At 44.7% G+C, this 16,092-nt stretch overlaps 1 protein-coding gene across 1 annotated transcript in view; it reads right to left on the bottom strand.

Annotated features, from left to right (window-relative positions):
• Positions 1 to 239: 239 nt before the first annotated feature.
• LOC133444654 (olfactomedin-4-like) overlaps positions 240 to 16,092 on the bottom strand; it is a 43,175-nt gene continuing 27,322 nt past the window's right edge. Inside the window, exon 8 of the mRNA XM_061722524.1 lies at positions 240 to 952. Coding sequence (XP_061578508.1) covers positions 917 to 952 — 36 coding nt within the window. The 3' untranslated portion in view covers positions 240 to 916. The remainder of the gene's footprint in view (positions 953 to 16,092) is intronic.

Consider the following 16,092-nt stretch of genomic DNA (forward strand, 5'->3'; position numbering starts at 1 on the left):
ACAATAGTAAATGTAAAAAAAAAAGAAGCTTGTCAGACCTCACCTTGATTATTATTAACATTTCGGATTGACTGAGAGCACCGCAGTTGTTAATAATAAAATTAATCCTCAAAAATACAACTTGCCTAATAAATTGTGCACACAGTGTAGATGAATACTTGAATTAAACATAACCCAATTCTCAAGAGATAAGCCCTCCAAAACATGTACTAAAGATTAGTTTTTTTTTATATAAAAAAACCAAAACAAATCAACCTGGAAGAATGATCAAATACATAGTTTATATAAATTGTTTAACTGTTTGCATAACGCAGGGAAAAAGATTTGATTCTCTTTTAAAGGATTCCCTGTGGACACGTAAAAACTATGTTTTTAAACAAATGATACATAGAGAAATAGAAACAGGGCAGTCATATGCAGTACATTTATTACGTCATCACAACCATCAAAATAACAAGCAGCCATTTCCAGATTAGATGCGAGTTAAATTAAAACCTCCCACAGATACTGACATCCGTCTTGTTCTTTGATGTTGCCTTTGCGATTGAAGTATGTGGTAAGCCTTACGTTTTGAGGGTGTCAAGAAAAAAAAGCCTCTAGATGTGAATAATTGAAATAAAAAAAAAACATTCTCATCAGGTTAACTTAAAAGAAGGAGAGAGTTTAAACGTTTAAATTAAGTTAAAAGTTGGCCACTCTTGTGGCTATTTAAGCCAAGTCAAACCCTGAGAAGATTGCATCGTTGACTGTTGAGATATAGAACTGTGTAACCTGGATATTTCATGCTGCTGAAGCTGAGCAGTCAAAGATGAAATGTTAAGGTGAAATCATAAAGTAAAATATACAGAAATTGAATACAAGTAGTTTTATTTCAGTTTCATGTTTATCCATGCTGGAGGCACTAGTCAGCAGGCTTTTATGGGAATTCGTTACCCAGTAACTCAAACAAGACCTTGTAAGAAACCATGTGGGAGTCACAGTAGGCATGCAGCATCCGGTCCACCGGACTGTAGTTCAGAGAAAGAATGTTGGCAGCCATCTTGTTCATGAAGATGCCAACGTTGAAATTCTCCTTCCCCGTTGTGGTGTCCAAGGAGTAAAAGATCTCCTCCAGGTTTTTGTTGACATAACGTGTGGCGTAAAGGATGCCGCAGGCCATGAAGGTGTTGGTCACGCTCTGCTTGTAGACCGGAGTGTGCCACGTTTGGCCGAGTCTCAGCGGTTCATCCTCCACCTTGGACAGAACCAGGTTTCCAAAGTCCTGGTTGGTGGTGTAGATCACCCAGACCCCGGACTCATCCGTGGCCAGGTCCAGGTCGGTAAACGGGTAGCATTCTTCAAGATTGCAGAAGTTACCCTTTGAATTATACCTGGAGGAAACACGATACATGGATGACTGGTAACATCTTTGTATTTTATTTTATGTTAAAAGCATGTATTTTCATTTTATCCCCCACAGAACCAAACAAATAAAACATAATTTCTGTGTTTCCGGTCTGTTTAACTCTGTTTAACCTCCCCGGTACGGCTGACATCATTCTGAGCCAGGTCATTTTCTAGAAGTCATTCTGATCTGCAATATTTACAAGAGTCAGTAAGACCAACCTGGTGCCTTTGGGGAGCTGTACTTTCGAAACAGCTTTTGTGGTGAGGTCGAAACGACAAACAGAATATTCATTGTAGCAGTTGTAGTACAAAGCTCCTCCATACAGAACCACGTTTGGACCCTGGATGGTGTTGGTGGTCGGGTTGGAGGGGTGGATCTGAACATTGCCTGGGGAAGAAGAAAAAATAACAAAAAGGAGTAAATGTAAGTGTCATAATTTCTTTCTTTCATATCCATCCAGGACCTGCAGAAAATAAATGGTCAGTGGAAGGCTTCCACTCACAGTTTACGTTTCAGTCCACATAGTGACCCGTAGCTGTTTATACCTAACTGCCTTTGATATGACATGCAGTGAGTATTAGGTAAAAGAGCACTGAAGTACTGGAAATGTATAAAAAAAGAAAAAAAAGTTAAAAAAAAAAAGGGATCAAAGGAAAATAGCAGTTTTAGTTTATTGAAAGGGGGCGAGGAGGACTAGATTTACACATTTTTACACTTTCTGTGTTCCATCTTCATTTTCCCTGGTCTAGTAATGTGTATACTTAATTTTACTCATCTTTTGTAATCTTAAGTTTTTTGCCCTTATTTTTATACCGAATTTACTGAAATACACCATGGGATTGCTAAAATATACTAATTTTTAATCAAGTATGCCATTTTCAAGCAAGAATCTTAAATAGGCCTCATAGGGAAGGGATAAGAAGTAAATAAAGAATGAGTTGTCCCAGAGAAAAGAAGGCTATCAGCCTTGTCAGTATTGTGCATTTAAAATGTGCAACTCCAGATGATTCCTCAAGTTTCTGACTAATCTAGTGAGTTCAGACTTCTTACCTGGGGTGCTCACCCCTATGATGAAAGAGCTCAGGCTGGAGTAGAGACGGACATAATTGGAGTGTCTGTTGTTCGAGGTCATCATCACACGCCAATACCAGCTTTCCTTTCCTGCCTCTGGTTTGGGATCCCGGCCCCAGGCTCCATACTTGTATGAGCCAGGATAATCCCCTTGTGTGTACACCCTCATCCCAGTGAGGTTCAGGAAATGACCGAAAGGACAGGTACCTGCAGGAAAGAAAGAGGAGAAGAAAGAGATCAAGAATTTGTCCTGTTTCAAGTTTGTTTGATACACACAGTACCTCTTCTGAGTTAGGGCTAGGTAAGGAGGGTCTTTCACTGCCAAATGAAAAGCTAACTTGCAATGTATACATCAATGTAGAGTTAGATCAGGGACGTACTCTCTGAGGGTTTAATGGGCTGGCTGGTGGGATGACTTCCATTCTTGCACTGCTCAAGGTCTCTCCTCAGACGATGGTTGGCTTGCTGTCTCTTCACCACCTGCATGGTGTCAAACATTTCCAGCTCCTGCATCTCTGCTCGCAAATCCAGCAGCTGAAACAAAGCACACAACCACCCAATCACCTGAAATGACTGTTGCTGTTGTTAATCTGGCTTTATTTTGCTCATTAATGACATGACCCTGGGAGTTATTTCAGGCAGGCAATCTCTGCAGTGCACCGGCTTATTCTCCCCTCTGAATGGTTTGTTTCTATTACTCAATTTGTTCTGTGACCCATTTAAGGAGCAAGAATAATGCGTTCTTAGATGCCTTTGGATGTCTCAACCTAGCTTGCTGTCAATCCCACCTCCAACTGTGGGCTCCGATTCAAAAGGGGGGGTTATTCCTACACCCCTGTATTTATGTGTAAGCCTGATACACTTTGCTTGAATGGAGTCTTAAATGCCAAAGCCAAATATGTGTGCTACAATTAAAGTGTTTCAAACGTGCTGCTCGAGTTGTCCGACTGAAATGCACTAAAAGACTATTTTGTCCCTTTGCTAATAACAGTGTGTTTTCTTTTAGATATTAGAGAACTTATAGAGCTTTGAGCATGGTTATTTTGAAATAACTACTGTGGAAGTAAGTTGTCGAGTAATAATCTCACTGAGTTTTTGTTTTATAAACCCTAAGCAGTATAGTCTTCACAGGAAATCCAGGGAAAACAATAAATACATAAAACATATTTTCCCAGCATTCACCATGAAACACTACCTTCAACATGAGGAATCGAATTCGCAATTGATTGCCAAAGCCCCCTGTACAGGACAGAAGGCTGAGAAGCGGCTGGCAAGAGAATATATCTATCTATTTTTTCCCCTTGGTTGAATATTGTGCTTAAATTTACTAATAAGTAAAAAAAAAAAAAAAAAAAAAAATTGTCTCATAATTTATGAGGCATATTTTACAACACTGACTAAATGAGTAACCCCTTTGTCAAAGCTTCTGCAATTTGCAAACAACAGCTATTGTATTGTACTCAGTGATAGTCGAGCAGCATGTCGATGTGACTCTACCTGCTCAGTGGTGTCATCGGTGAGCTGTTGGTATGCAAAGGTGCTGCTGTTGAGCTTATCGATCAGCTGTCTTATCTCAGTGAGTTCATTTTCTATAATCTGCAAACTGAGAACTCCGTAAAGGTCCCCGTCATCCTCCTTTTCCAGCACTGCTAAGTCGTCCTCCAGCTGAGGAAGGCGTCGATTCAAACCCAGCAAAAGACTCTCCAGCTGGAAGGTCTGCGGAGGCAGCAGTCATTACAGTTGAGCACTAGTAAGTAAGTAAGTATGTAAAGTTTATTTATATAGAACTTTTCACAGACATTTGTCACAAAGTGCTTTACAGAATAAAAACAGTTTAGAGCAATATAATACAATAGAATACATGATAGAAAGGAAAAAAACATAAAATAACCTGTTGGTTTTTAGTTGGCTTTTAAAAGAGCTCACAGACTCAATAGATCTAAAAGTTGCAGGCAGAGCATTCCAAAATTTAGCGACCATAACCTTGAAAGCTCGTCTTAAGGCGGGTGCGAGGGATGGCCAGTAAGTTCTGTAGGGGGGGCCTGACCATGCACTGCTCTGTGGGTGAGGGTGAGGATTTTAAACTGTATTCTAAATGAAACCGGGAGCCAAGGGAGAGATTTAAATATGGGAGTGATGTGTGACCGTCTGTTTGACCTGGTGAGTAGTCTTGCAGCAGCATTTTGGACTAACTGTAGGTGATCCAGAGCAGAAGAACTGACTGCAGTGAAAAGTGTGATGCAGTAGTCAATCCGGAATGAGATGAAAGCATGTACAGTATGAGCATTTCAATTTCAGTGGCGGAAACTATGGATCTCAGTTTGCTGATGTTACGTAAGTGAAAGAAGCAAGTTGTAGAACAGCAGAGATCAGACAGGAGCTGTTTAGCTGACCTACCTTCTCAGGGGTGATGTTATTGTTGCACTTTGAGGCATTTCTCTGCGCCGCATGGAGCCTGTCGTGAGGGAATGAGCCTTCAGAGCTACTCAACTCACAAACACACTCGTCAAGTGATGCTCTCTGAAATCAAAAGTGTAAAAAAGCAAATTTGATTTGATTTCATTAGGGATCCCCATTAGCTGGCGCCGTAGCGACCAACTAGTCTTCCTGGGGTCCACATAAAAGACATACAAAATAGATTTACAAATACAACATTAATTAATATCAGTATTCAGTACTAAAAAACCTTACAATTTAAAAACAAGTTACATGATGGGAGTTGTTAAAAAAGCATGGTAAACAAAAAAAAAACAAAAACAAAATACAAAAAAAAAAAAAAAACCTTACAGTGACAAATACAATTTTAACTTCTTTTTAAAAGTAAGTTTACTGAAAAGGGTATTGCAGAGGTTTTGGGGCAGGTTATTCCAAAGAGCCAATGATCGATATATGGAAGTTCTCTTTAAAGCATTTGTCTTTGGACCTGGTAGTACAAGATGTCCATTCCTGGAACCTCTAGTGTTGTGATCATGCACAGTATTGCTATAAACTATTTGACTATAAATAAAAACAGGACTTTTACAGATTATGACTGATCTGAACAGTACAAGCTTATTAAAATACAACCTTTTATCTACTATAAGCCAAGAAATGATAAATAATTTGGAAGGGTTGACTAAAATAACTTATTGATGACATTTGTAGTGTGTCTTACCTGCTGGGTGACAGTGAACAGAGCACATAACGTAACGATCACATACATGTCCGATCACTGATGGTTTAGAGAGCTAAGCCACGTGAAACCTGTGAGCACAGTGTGATTATAACTCTGTTGGTCTGACTGAAGCATCAGCTACTAATGTATGAACCCACCCACTGACCTCTGCACGTCAGTGGGTCTGCGCACATCATGTTTCACTTCCTCCTTGTGAATGAGATTGCAGCAACGCAGAATTTCTTTTCCTGAGAAGAGTTATCAGCGCTCATACAAATGATCATACAGGTTTAAGGGAATACCAGATATGACTTGTTTTTGCCCTGTGTTGCACAAGAAAATAAGAGTTCAGGGCCTAGAGACTTTATTCCTTAAACTCCTCCTGGACAATAGTTGCAAGTCATTGTGATGGGGAGTTTCAAGTTTTCCTAAAGGCTCTTTACAATCTGCGCCTCCACTTTATGTACTTGTGAAATTATGCAAGTAACCTTTCAAGAGTTTTGTCTCTGATGTAGATGTGGATGAATGCAGAAACATGTAGCATTACTGTGCACCGATCAAGATCTTGTTATACTCTGTGCAGCTGATGTACAAAAAGGCCTTGGTCTTTTAAGAGGGATGTAGTAATTCAATAAAAAATATTTGAAATTACCAAAATAGGGCAGCACGGTGGCTTGGTGGTGAGCACTGTTGCCTCACAGCGAGCAGGTTCCCGGTTCGACTCCCTGGCCCGGCGGGGTCTTTCTGTGTGGAGTTTGCATGTTCTCTCCGTGCCTGCATGGGTTCCCTCCAGGTTCTCCGGCTTCCTCCCACAGTCCTAAAACATGCATGCTAGGTTAATTGATGATTCTAAATTCCCTGTAGGTGTGAGTGTATCTGGTTGTTTGTGTATACATGTATATGTGGCCCTGCAATGGACTGGTGACCTGTCTGTTGCCTGAAATTAGCTGGGATAGGTTCCAGCAGACCCCTGTGACCCTGCAAAGGATAAAGTGGGTATAGAAAATGGATGGAATTACCAAACTAGCTGCAAATACATAAATGGGGAAAATAATGAAGAAAATATTTATTTTAAAAGGGGGAGGTTCCTGCAAAAAAGAAGGAGCATACATTTTAGTTAAAGTGCTGCAAGTGTTTACATGACATTGTTTGTGTGTGCCCCAAGTACAATAATGTCCCCGGTAATATTGTTTGGTTTGACTGAAGCTGGATCCAAGATGCAGAATTCAAAGGTTTATGGTCTCTTTAACAGGTTATTGTAAAAAACAAGGTATTGAGGGTTTTGATAGTTGAGTTTGAAGATCATTAGTCTCTCCAAAATGTTGTATTCAATATTTCCAACATGGAAAACCCCTTATGTCTATGCAAGAGGAACTCTTTTCTGATTCTGTGAGAAGGACAAGGGCATCATAGTCAGCAAGAAAACTAAGACTTCAGTCTACCATTGAGGGGACCAGGATACATTGAATTATAATAACTATCAACGTCTGCTCTTTTATTAATTTTCTCTTCCGTAATTTCCCATATTGGGAAGGAAAAAAATGAAAAATGAAATATCGTATTTCAAGTAAACTGAGTTACTTTTTAAATCACAGCCTAAAATTTTTCTTTTGATTTGAAATAACATTAAATTGTGGCAGATGAAGTGAAAATGATATATTGGGAATCCAGTGAGAGAGTAAGTGGTGCTTCAGGTTACAGTGATGGGAGGTGTGGGGTGTCAGTGTTGGGCAGTTATGAACACGCATGCAGTTTCTATGCTGATGATGTGGTAGCATTTGGGAACAGAAAGTTGTTGAGTTTTTTTTCCACAATATCCCGACTTTAACATAATGTCACGACCTCATCTAAACAACGTATACTCTTGTCACTATGTCATGCTGCTTGATAGCTATGAGGTATTTTTCCAGTTTGGTCTCATGATTCCATAAGACATTGTTCCCATACTTATGTGTTTCGTTCAGAGGCAATTTTGTGACAACTATGTAGCGACCTTTTCTAACAAATTGCACATGCACACATAGACAAACACTTTTAAACCTCAAAACATAAAAGATTTTTTTTTAGCCTAATATGAAATTGGTTTTATTTGCATCACTGGGACGTCCGACACAGATGCGCTGTCACGTCTGATCATACCGGCATATCATATCATTAGTGCAAAATCTTGTGGGGAAAAATAGACTGTTTAAGGAATTGTCAGAAAGGCAGGATGTTTGAAAAAAGGAAAAGATACCGCCATTCCTCCCGCTCCTCTCGGAGTGACGGGACGTTTGATAGAAAATTAAGTGTTGCCATTCCGACAATTAGAGAGTGACAGCAAGCGCAAATCGTGCGCTTGCTCCTGCTGCAATTAGAGGCCAATGTCGGACTGGTGGGATGTCGGAATGGGTAGTGCGTGCCTCCCCTGCTGGTTATACTTCCCGGAGTTAGTTGGTTGTTATAAAGAAATAAACCCGGAGTTTGTTTCTCCATAACAATTTAAAATCCTAAAGATCGATCAATTAAGCACACGGCACGCCCATCCATGCCCGTTTAGGATCCCAGTTTAATAGATTGGCTTTTAAATCACCAAATGACTCTTAACGAATTTCATTTGTTCATTGTCCAATATCACTTCTGTGACGCCTTACCTCTCAGCAGACACAACACTGATAATGCACAGCAGAGTTAAAGCTGCGACAGGTTTTCACTACGCACATTCTGCCTCTCATTCATGATTCAAATATTTTCATTCATGTTTATTTTCTCTATAAAATATTCTCATTCAGATCCAGTTTCACATGACAATAAAGACACAATTATTAAGGAGGTTATTCAATGGTATGTGCGTAATTAATAAATAGGCTATCACCAGTTCACTGCTGCTGCACAGGACACAGTTGCAAGAACTCTGCCTCGCCTCGCCAAAAAGAGACGAGAGAGAAACTACAGTAGGTTATATAACGTTACAATAAAACACAATAAAATGCAGTAAAAGTTTATTCATGAAGTTCATTCATGTTATTCATATTCGAGTATTCATTGCATTATTACATTTGTGGGAAGTTATTACAACATTGAAAGTTGAAGATTTTCACTTCCCCACAAACGTAATAAATCTCTACAAACGTAATAGTTATTACATTTGTGGGAAATCGCGTGTTACGTTTGTAGTAGGCAGCGACTATTACGTTTGTGGGAAATGTATTACATTTGCAGGATTATTACATTAAAAGCTGCATATTTTTATTACGTTTGTGGTTTATTACGTTTGTGGGCATTATTACATTGGCGGGCGTTACATGGGTCTCTGGAAAGCGTTTAGAGACAACTTTTGTTGTATTAGACGCTATATAAATAAAATTGAATTGAATTGAATATATTTGTGTCGCAGCGTCGAGTAAAGGGCTGTACCAATACAAAGTCAAATCACATTGCCTGACAACGCCACCTCGGGAATTTCACCCAAGGAATTATTTAATATCTCTAGTCAAGACACACAAGTTCATTTACTCAAGGCAAGAGACGTGAAATCCAGATACTTTATAAAAATAGGTTTTATTGCACAATGTTTTAAAAGAATACTAAAAAACCAGTCATGAAAATAAAGAGCAAAATAAATAAGGGGCAGGAGCTGTAGCGTACTGGTGCAGAGGGGTACTAGTGAAGGGAGTGGGAGTCTACAAAAATGAAAGATATTAACGTAAAAATAATTAAACACTCAACCACACGTGGCAAGCACACAGCACACAAAAGAGAAGGACTCCACCCAAATCACCAACACCGGCCTACAGCAACTGCAAAACAAACAAATTGTTACAAAAATAATCATATAATAAACATGCAAAATAAGACAAAAGGGCAGGTAACTACTACACTAAAAACACTGCCCGAAATGAAATAAACAAGGTTAAACAAACACTGGTCCCAAAGACTGTTAAACTAAATTAATTAAAAGAAAACGGCACTCTATCGGTTATTATCGGGGTCAAGCCGGGAACTGGGCGAGACTTCAGGGGACCCCAGCAGAGCAGACAAGCACCGCAGTGAGGACAAGGCAGAAGAGCAAGCAAGCAAGCAAGTAGGAGAGCAAGCAAGCAAGCAAGCAACAAACTGCAGCAAGCAGCAGCAGGAGACGAAACAGCAGCGGTGGCTTTAATCAGCTGGTGGTTCTGACGTCACACCACCGGGGACTCCGTCAGCTGATGAGCCTTCCTACTTCTAGTAGGTTCACACAGGCATAGAGTGAGGGAGAGAGGAAACCCGCACGGTCACCAGCATTTGTCCGTGACCACACTAGTGTTCAGCCAGCGTGGATAACAACCATAGTAGAGAGAGACCTACACAGGAGATGCTAAAATCACGCAACAGGAGCACGGCATTCAGTCGCCGCTCTGAGAGGCAAGAATGTCTGGGGCGGAAATGACGCAATGGGGGAAGTCCAAGACACAGGGAAAGCTGCCACTTATATACACAGCTGGACCAATTATTGGCTACAGCTGTGTTGATTAAGGGCAGCTCCCTCGTTCTGCTACATTCTACCCCCCCTTTCTGCATCGTCGTCCCGACGATGAACAAACCGAGAGCAGACTAGCTCCAAGGTCTAAAGATGGCCTGAACTAAGTTGGACACCAAAGCAGAAGGAGCAGCGGCTCCCACTTCGACTGAACGTGGGAGGTGGTGAACATTAGGGTGACACCCAGCGGTTGACCGTGCCGTCCGGCGTGGCGCCTCCTGGCCGGGACTGGCACGACCGGCTCGGGAAACAACCCCAGAGGTGGATGCTCCACTATGTGGAGCCAGAGATGAGGATTCTCCTGCACAGGAGGTCACTGTCACGCCACCCTCAGAAGAAACTGGGTCAGTTGGTCTGGTGGGGGGTGGGGCAGAAGAACCCACAAAGGGCTGTTGCCCAAGAACTACCAGATCATACTCGAAGGAGCAGCTATCCTCAGAAGGGGGCCTTTCCGAGGACGAAGGAGCAGGAGAGGCATAACCAGGCAAGTCCATGCCAACCACGGCCTTCAGCATGGTGCGGTGAACCCGTTTGACCTTAGTTAGGTCCTCCACTGGCGCAATGGTATACACAGAGCCACCTTCCGCCGGTGCCCTCAACACCTCATACCTTACTGAACTCCACCGGTCCCGGGTCTTGTGTGGCCCCCTAGCAGTGAAGTCACGCAGGAACACCACTTGACCCTCCCTCAGTGGCAGGTCTTTGACACGTTGGTCATGGTAGTGCTTCCTTCGGTCTGCTGCATATTGTAAGCGCTCCCTTGCGCCTTCAAACGCCATCTGCAGCCGAGCCTGGTGCTCCTGGACCCACTCGTGAACCGTGCCGCCAACAGGTCTCTCAACTCTACCCAACAGGAAGTCTACGGGCAACCTGGGTTCCTGGCCAAACATCAGGAAGAAGGGAGACTCTCCAGTAGCCTGATGGGGAGTTGTGTTATAACAGTACAATACCTGAGGCAGACACGAGTTCCAGTCTCTCTTCCGAGACACCGGCAGTGTGCGTAGCAGGTTATGGAGGGTGCGGTTAAACCGCTCACACTGTCCATTCCCCGCTGGATGGTACGGGGTGGTACGCGTTTTCACAACACCGTACAGACTGCAAAGCTGCTGGATAAGCAAGCTCTCAAAGTTACGGCCTTGGTCAGAATGTAAGCGAGCAGGAACTCCAAACTTATAAAACCACTCTGACACAAGGATCTTAGCCACTGTGGGGGCGCGCTGGTCTCTGCTAGGGACAGCTATTGTGTACTTACTGAAGACGTCTGTCATCACCAAGACGTTTTCCACACCATTTTGTGCAGGCTCTAGAGTGGTGTAGTCAATGGCCAGGATTTCGTTGGGGCGCGATGCTAAAAGATGTCCCATGTAGCTGTGAGCTGTTGGGTGAACATCCTTAGCAACCTGGCATCTCTCGCACTTTTGGCACCATTTGGCCACGTCAGAGGACATGCCAGACCAGTAGCACCGAGACCGGAGGAGCGCCAGTGTCCGCTCTACTCCCTGATGCCCATGCTCCTGGTGGACCTTGGTCAACACCTCACTTACCATTGCACCCGGCAACAACAGCTGAAGCACAGCTTCAGCACCGTCCGACCGTAACACCTGGCGGTAAAGGATACCATCCTTCTCAACCAACCGGTCCCACTGCCGCAACAGAGCCAATGCAGGCCGGGATACCTGGGCTCGCTCCTCCTGGCTAGGGCGCTGCTTCTGCCTCCAAAATGCCAGCACAGTCTGGATGACAGGGTCAGCCTGTTGAAGGGCACAAATCTCAGGGGGGGTATGTTGTGGTAAGGCTACAATAGCAGCTGTACTTACGTCAAACTTCAACCCTAAAGCTTGCTGCAAGGACTGGGGCATAGCAGTGCCAGGAAGCATTGCTTCCACAGTCTGGGGACCAGGGGGGTGCTGACGAGAGAGAGCATCAGCATTTTGGTTACACCTCCCTGACCGGTACCTGATGTCAAAGTCAAACGATGCAAGCTGGGCAGCCCATCGCTGCTCAGTAGCACCCAGTTTGGCCGAGGACAAGTGGCTTAGGGGATTGTTGTCTGTATAGACAACACATTTGTGACCCAGCAAGTACTCCCTGAATTTTTCAGTCATGGCCCACTTAAGGGCCAAGAACTCGAGTTTCATGGAACTGTAGTTCTGCATGTTCCTCTCAGTGGGCCTCAAACCTCGACTGGCATAAGCGATTGGTCTTACTTTACCTGCCTGCTCTTGGGAAAGCACCGCACCTAGACCACCATGGCTCGCGTCGACCTCCAGAATGAAAGGGAGGGAGAAGTCGGCGTAAGCCAGCACAGGGGCAGTGGTGAGCTTGGTTTTCATGCTTGGAAACTCTGTTGGCACTCGTCCGTCCAGCACCTGATAACCCCACGCTCAGACTTCCTACCAGCCTGAGTGCGACCAAATTCAGCCACTGCTTTGTGCAGAGGGGCCGCCAGTTTTGCGAAACCCTCCACAAAACGCCGGTAGTAACTGGCAAAGCCCAGGAATGACCGCAACTCAGAGACTGTGGTGGGAACTGCCCAATTGGCTACAACTTCTATCTTACTTGGGTCAGTGGAGACACCCTGACCAGAAATCACATGACCCAAGTAATTTACTTCCCGCTGGAAGAAGGAGCACTTGCTGAGCTTGGCCTTAAGGCCCTCAGCCTGAAGTCGGTCAAGCACCACCTTCAGCCTGTCCAGATGTTGTTCCACCGACGATGAGAAAACCACAATGTCGTCAAGATACAATAGCAGTGACTGGCACTGCTGGTCACCAAAGATGCGCTGCATTAACCTCTGAAAGGTACTGGGGGCGTTGCAAAGGCCAAATGGCATTCTGTTCCATTCAAACAGGCCAAACGGTGTACAGAAGGCCGTCTTTGAGCGGTCTGCCTCTGTAACTGGCACCTGATTGTAACCACTGGCCAAATCTAGTGTAGAGAACCAGCAGGCACCAGACAAAGCATCAAGGGACTCATCAATGCGTGGTAGAGGAAAGGCATCTTTTCTGGTCTTACTGTTAAGTTGCCTGTAGTCAACACACATGCGCAGACTACCATCCTTTTTCCTCACCAGCACGATGGGGGATGCATAGGGACTGCTGCTCTCTCTTATTACCTGTGATGACAGCAGCTGGTTGATGTGCTCCTTAACAGCCTCATACTCTGAGGGTGGAACACGCCTATAGCGTTGCCTGACAGGAACATCATCAACCACAGGAATGTCATGAGAGATCAGGTTGGTACAACCCAGATCTCCATCATAAGCTGCAAAAACACTGGAGTACTGCCTTAACAGAGACCTCACCTGACCCTGTTGCTCAACTGAAAGAGCCGACAGGTCCAGGCCCTCCAGCTGCTGCGGTACCGTGGGTGAAACTGTCTGGGAAGACATGGTAGCTGTCTCTGTTTGCACCTCAGTGACTCCAGATGGGAGGCTGACCACGTTAACTGTGTCCAATGTGCCAACCACAGTGCGGGGATACAACACGATGTCCATAGACCCTACATTAACCACCGGTATGTATGCTGTGCCCCTGATAACCTTAACCAAGGCAGGGGAGGCAAGCAACCCCGCAGGCAAACCAGAGTCCAGGGGCTCAAACAACACTGTGGAACCTGAAAACTGTGCGGAACAAGTGGCTGCCACAATCTTCATGACACCACCAGGGATCCGCCAAGCCTTCTTACCCCTGACCTTCACCTTCCCTGAACTGTCCTCTGGGGCTGCAATAGTAGCACGATGGCACCGCTGCAGTGCCTGCACAACAGGCCCCGGAGCCTTAAAGACACAGGGCTGGGAGAACAAAGCCACACCATGCTGCCCAAAGAGCTCATGGTAGCATTTGCGGATCACATTCATCCCCAACACACCAGGCACTTGCGCAGGCACACCACCAGGGGGGTCCCTTACAACCAACACTCCACAACGGGGCATCACCTTACCACAAAGTTGTACCTCAAGCTCCAAGTAGCCGATATAGGGGATTGCCAAGCCATTAGCAGCTCTGAGCTGCAGCCAGTGACATGATCGGAGGCGCTCCGGACCCCAAGGCTCAAAATGCTGGCGGAAAAAGCTCTCGGAAACAGTGGACACCATGGAACCAGTGTCCACTAAGCTAGGGACCTTCACCCCACCCATGTCCACATCTAAATGGGGACAAGAAGAAATCAGCTCAGTAACATCTAAGCTACTCGAGACATCTTGTGAGCCAGTAGCAGCCCCACCCAAACTGTGACTCTGCAGTTCAGTGGGCACTAGTTTTCCGACACCGAAGCAGAACGAGGTCGCCTACCAGCATGGGTTGGGGGTTGCGAAGCAAATTGCGAGCGAAGAGGAGCACGCACTCCATCACAATCCCTTGCAATGTGACCAGGCTGATTGCAGCGCCGGCATATTATGGGGCCAGTACGAGGTGGACGACTGCGCTGCTGGAAATTCTGCAGCTGAGCAATACTTTCAGTTAATTGACTGAGCTGCTCTTGCTGACGCTGTAGCATCTTTCTCATCTCACCCATCTCAGACACTGGGGGTGAAGAGACAGCACACTGGGGGCCACCTTGAACACCATACTGGACACCAAACACTGAGGGGACTGAATAACTGCGGCCCCTTGCACCGCCAGGTAAACCCTCCCGCTCCCACCGGATTGCCTCTGCCCTGATTTCAAGCAAGGTGTAGTCAGGTTGCCTACGCACTAACTGCTTCAACTCACGCCGCAGGGAACCATCCAACACATATTCAACAAACTGATCTCTCAGAAGAACTTCAGCATTTGGCATGCGAATGGGTGCACGCTGCTTCACCTTCTCCATGAGGCCCATCAAAGCGAGGGAGAACTCCTGAAGAGTCTCTCCCTCCTGCTGCCTCCTGGAGAAGAAAGCCTCCTGCAGAGCGACATAAGACTCTGAGCACCCGTAAAGCTCCTGTAAAATGGCAAATATTCTGTCAGGGTTCTCTCTCTCTGTACCAGGGCGATACTTTATCTCCTCTCTCGCTTCACCCTCCAGGTGGTCAAACAGGAAAAACGCCGGGTCAATCCGGGACAAATGCCGGGCCCTCATACACGACCTGTACTTCCTCCACCCACTCACTCAACCTCATACCTGTTCTACCTCTGAAGGTAGGACACTTTCTATCTCGGGGCACAAACACTAATCTCTCTGCTACAGGGGCATTAGGAATAGAAGAGGCAGACGGTAAAACACTGGGGCCAACCTGTTCCTGTCTCAAACACTCATTATCAGCCCGTAACTGGGCAATCAAATCTCTAAGGTCCTGTAATTCTTCCTCCATAGCTGCAACACAACTCACTACACTAAAGTAGTGACTTACAAGTGTACAACCAAACTACAAAAGCCTAATCTGTTACACAAACCTTCACCAGAACTAAGATCCACCGGGAACCACTGCTGTTTCGTCTCCTTATGCTGCCCAAGGTGCCTACAAGACAGACAATGTTTAATGCATAAACACAACAAAAACAACGACAGACAATGAAAACACAGTAAGTAAAAGGAGTACACGTCTTTGCCGTAGAGTAAATCCCGCCAACGACGCCAAGTGTCGCAGCGTCGAGTAAAGGGCTGTACCAATACAAAGTCAAATCACATTGCCTGACAACGCCACCTCGGGAATTTCACCCAAGGAATTATTTAATATCTCTAGTCAAGACACACAAGTTCATTTACTCAAGGCAAGAGACGTGAAATCCAGATACTTTATAAAAATAGGTTTTATTGCACAATGTTTTAAAAGAATACTAAAAAACCAGTCATGAAAATAAAGAGCAAAATAAATAAGGGGCAGGAGCTGTAGCGTACTGGTGCAGAGGGGTACTAGTGAAGGGAGTGGGAGTCTACAAAAATGAAAGATATTAACGTAAAAATAATTAAACACTCAACCACACGTGGCAAGCACACAGCACACAAAAGAGAAGGACTCCACCCAAATCACCAACACCGGCCTACAGCAACTGCAAAACA

This window comes from Cololabis saira, chromosome 5, assembly GCF_033807715.1.
Source record: "Cololabis saira isolate AMF1-May2022 chromosome 5, fColSai1.1, whole genome shotgun sequence".
NCBI classification, from domain to species: Eukaryota; Metazoa; Chordata; class Actinopteri; order Beloniformes; family Belonidae; genus Cololabis; species Cololabis saira.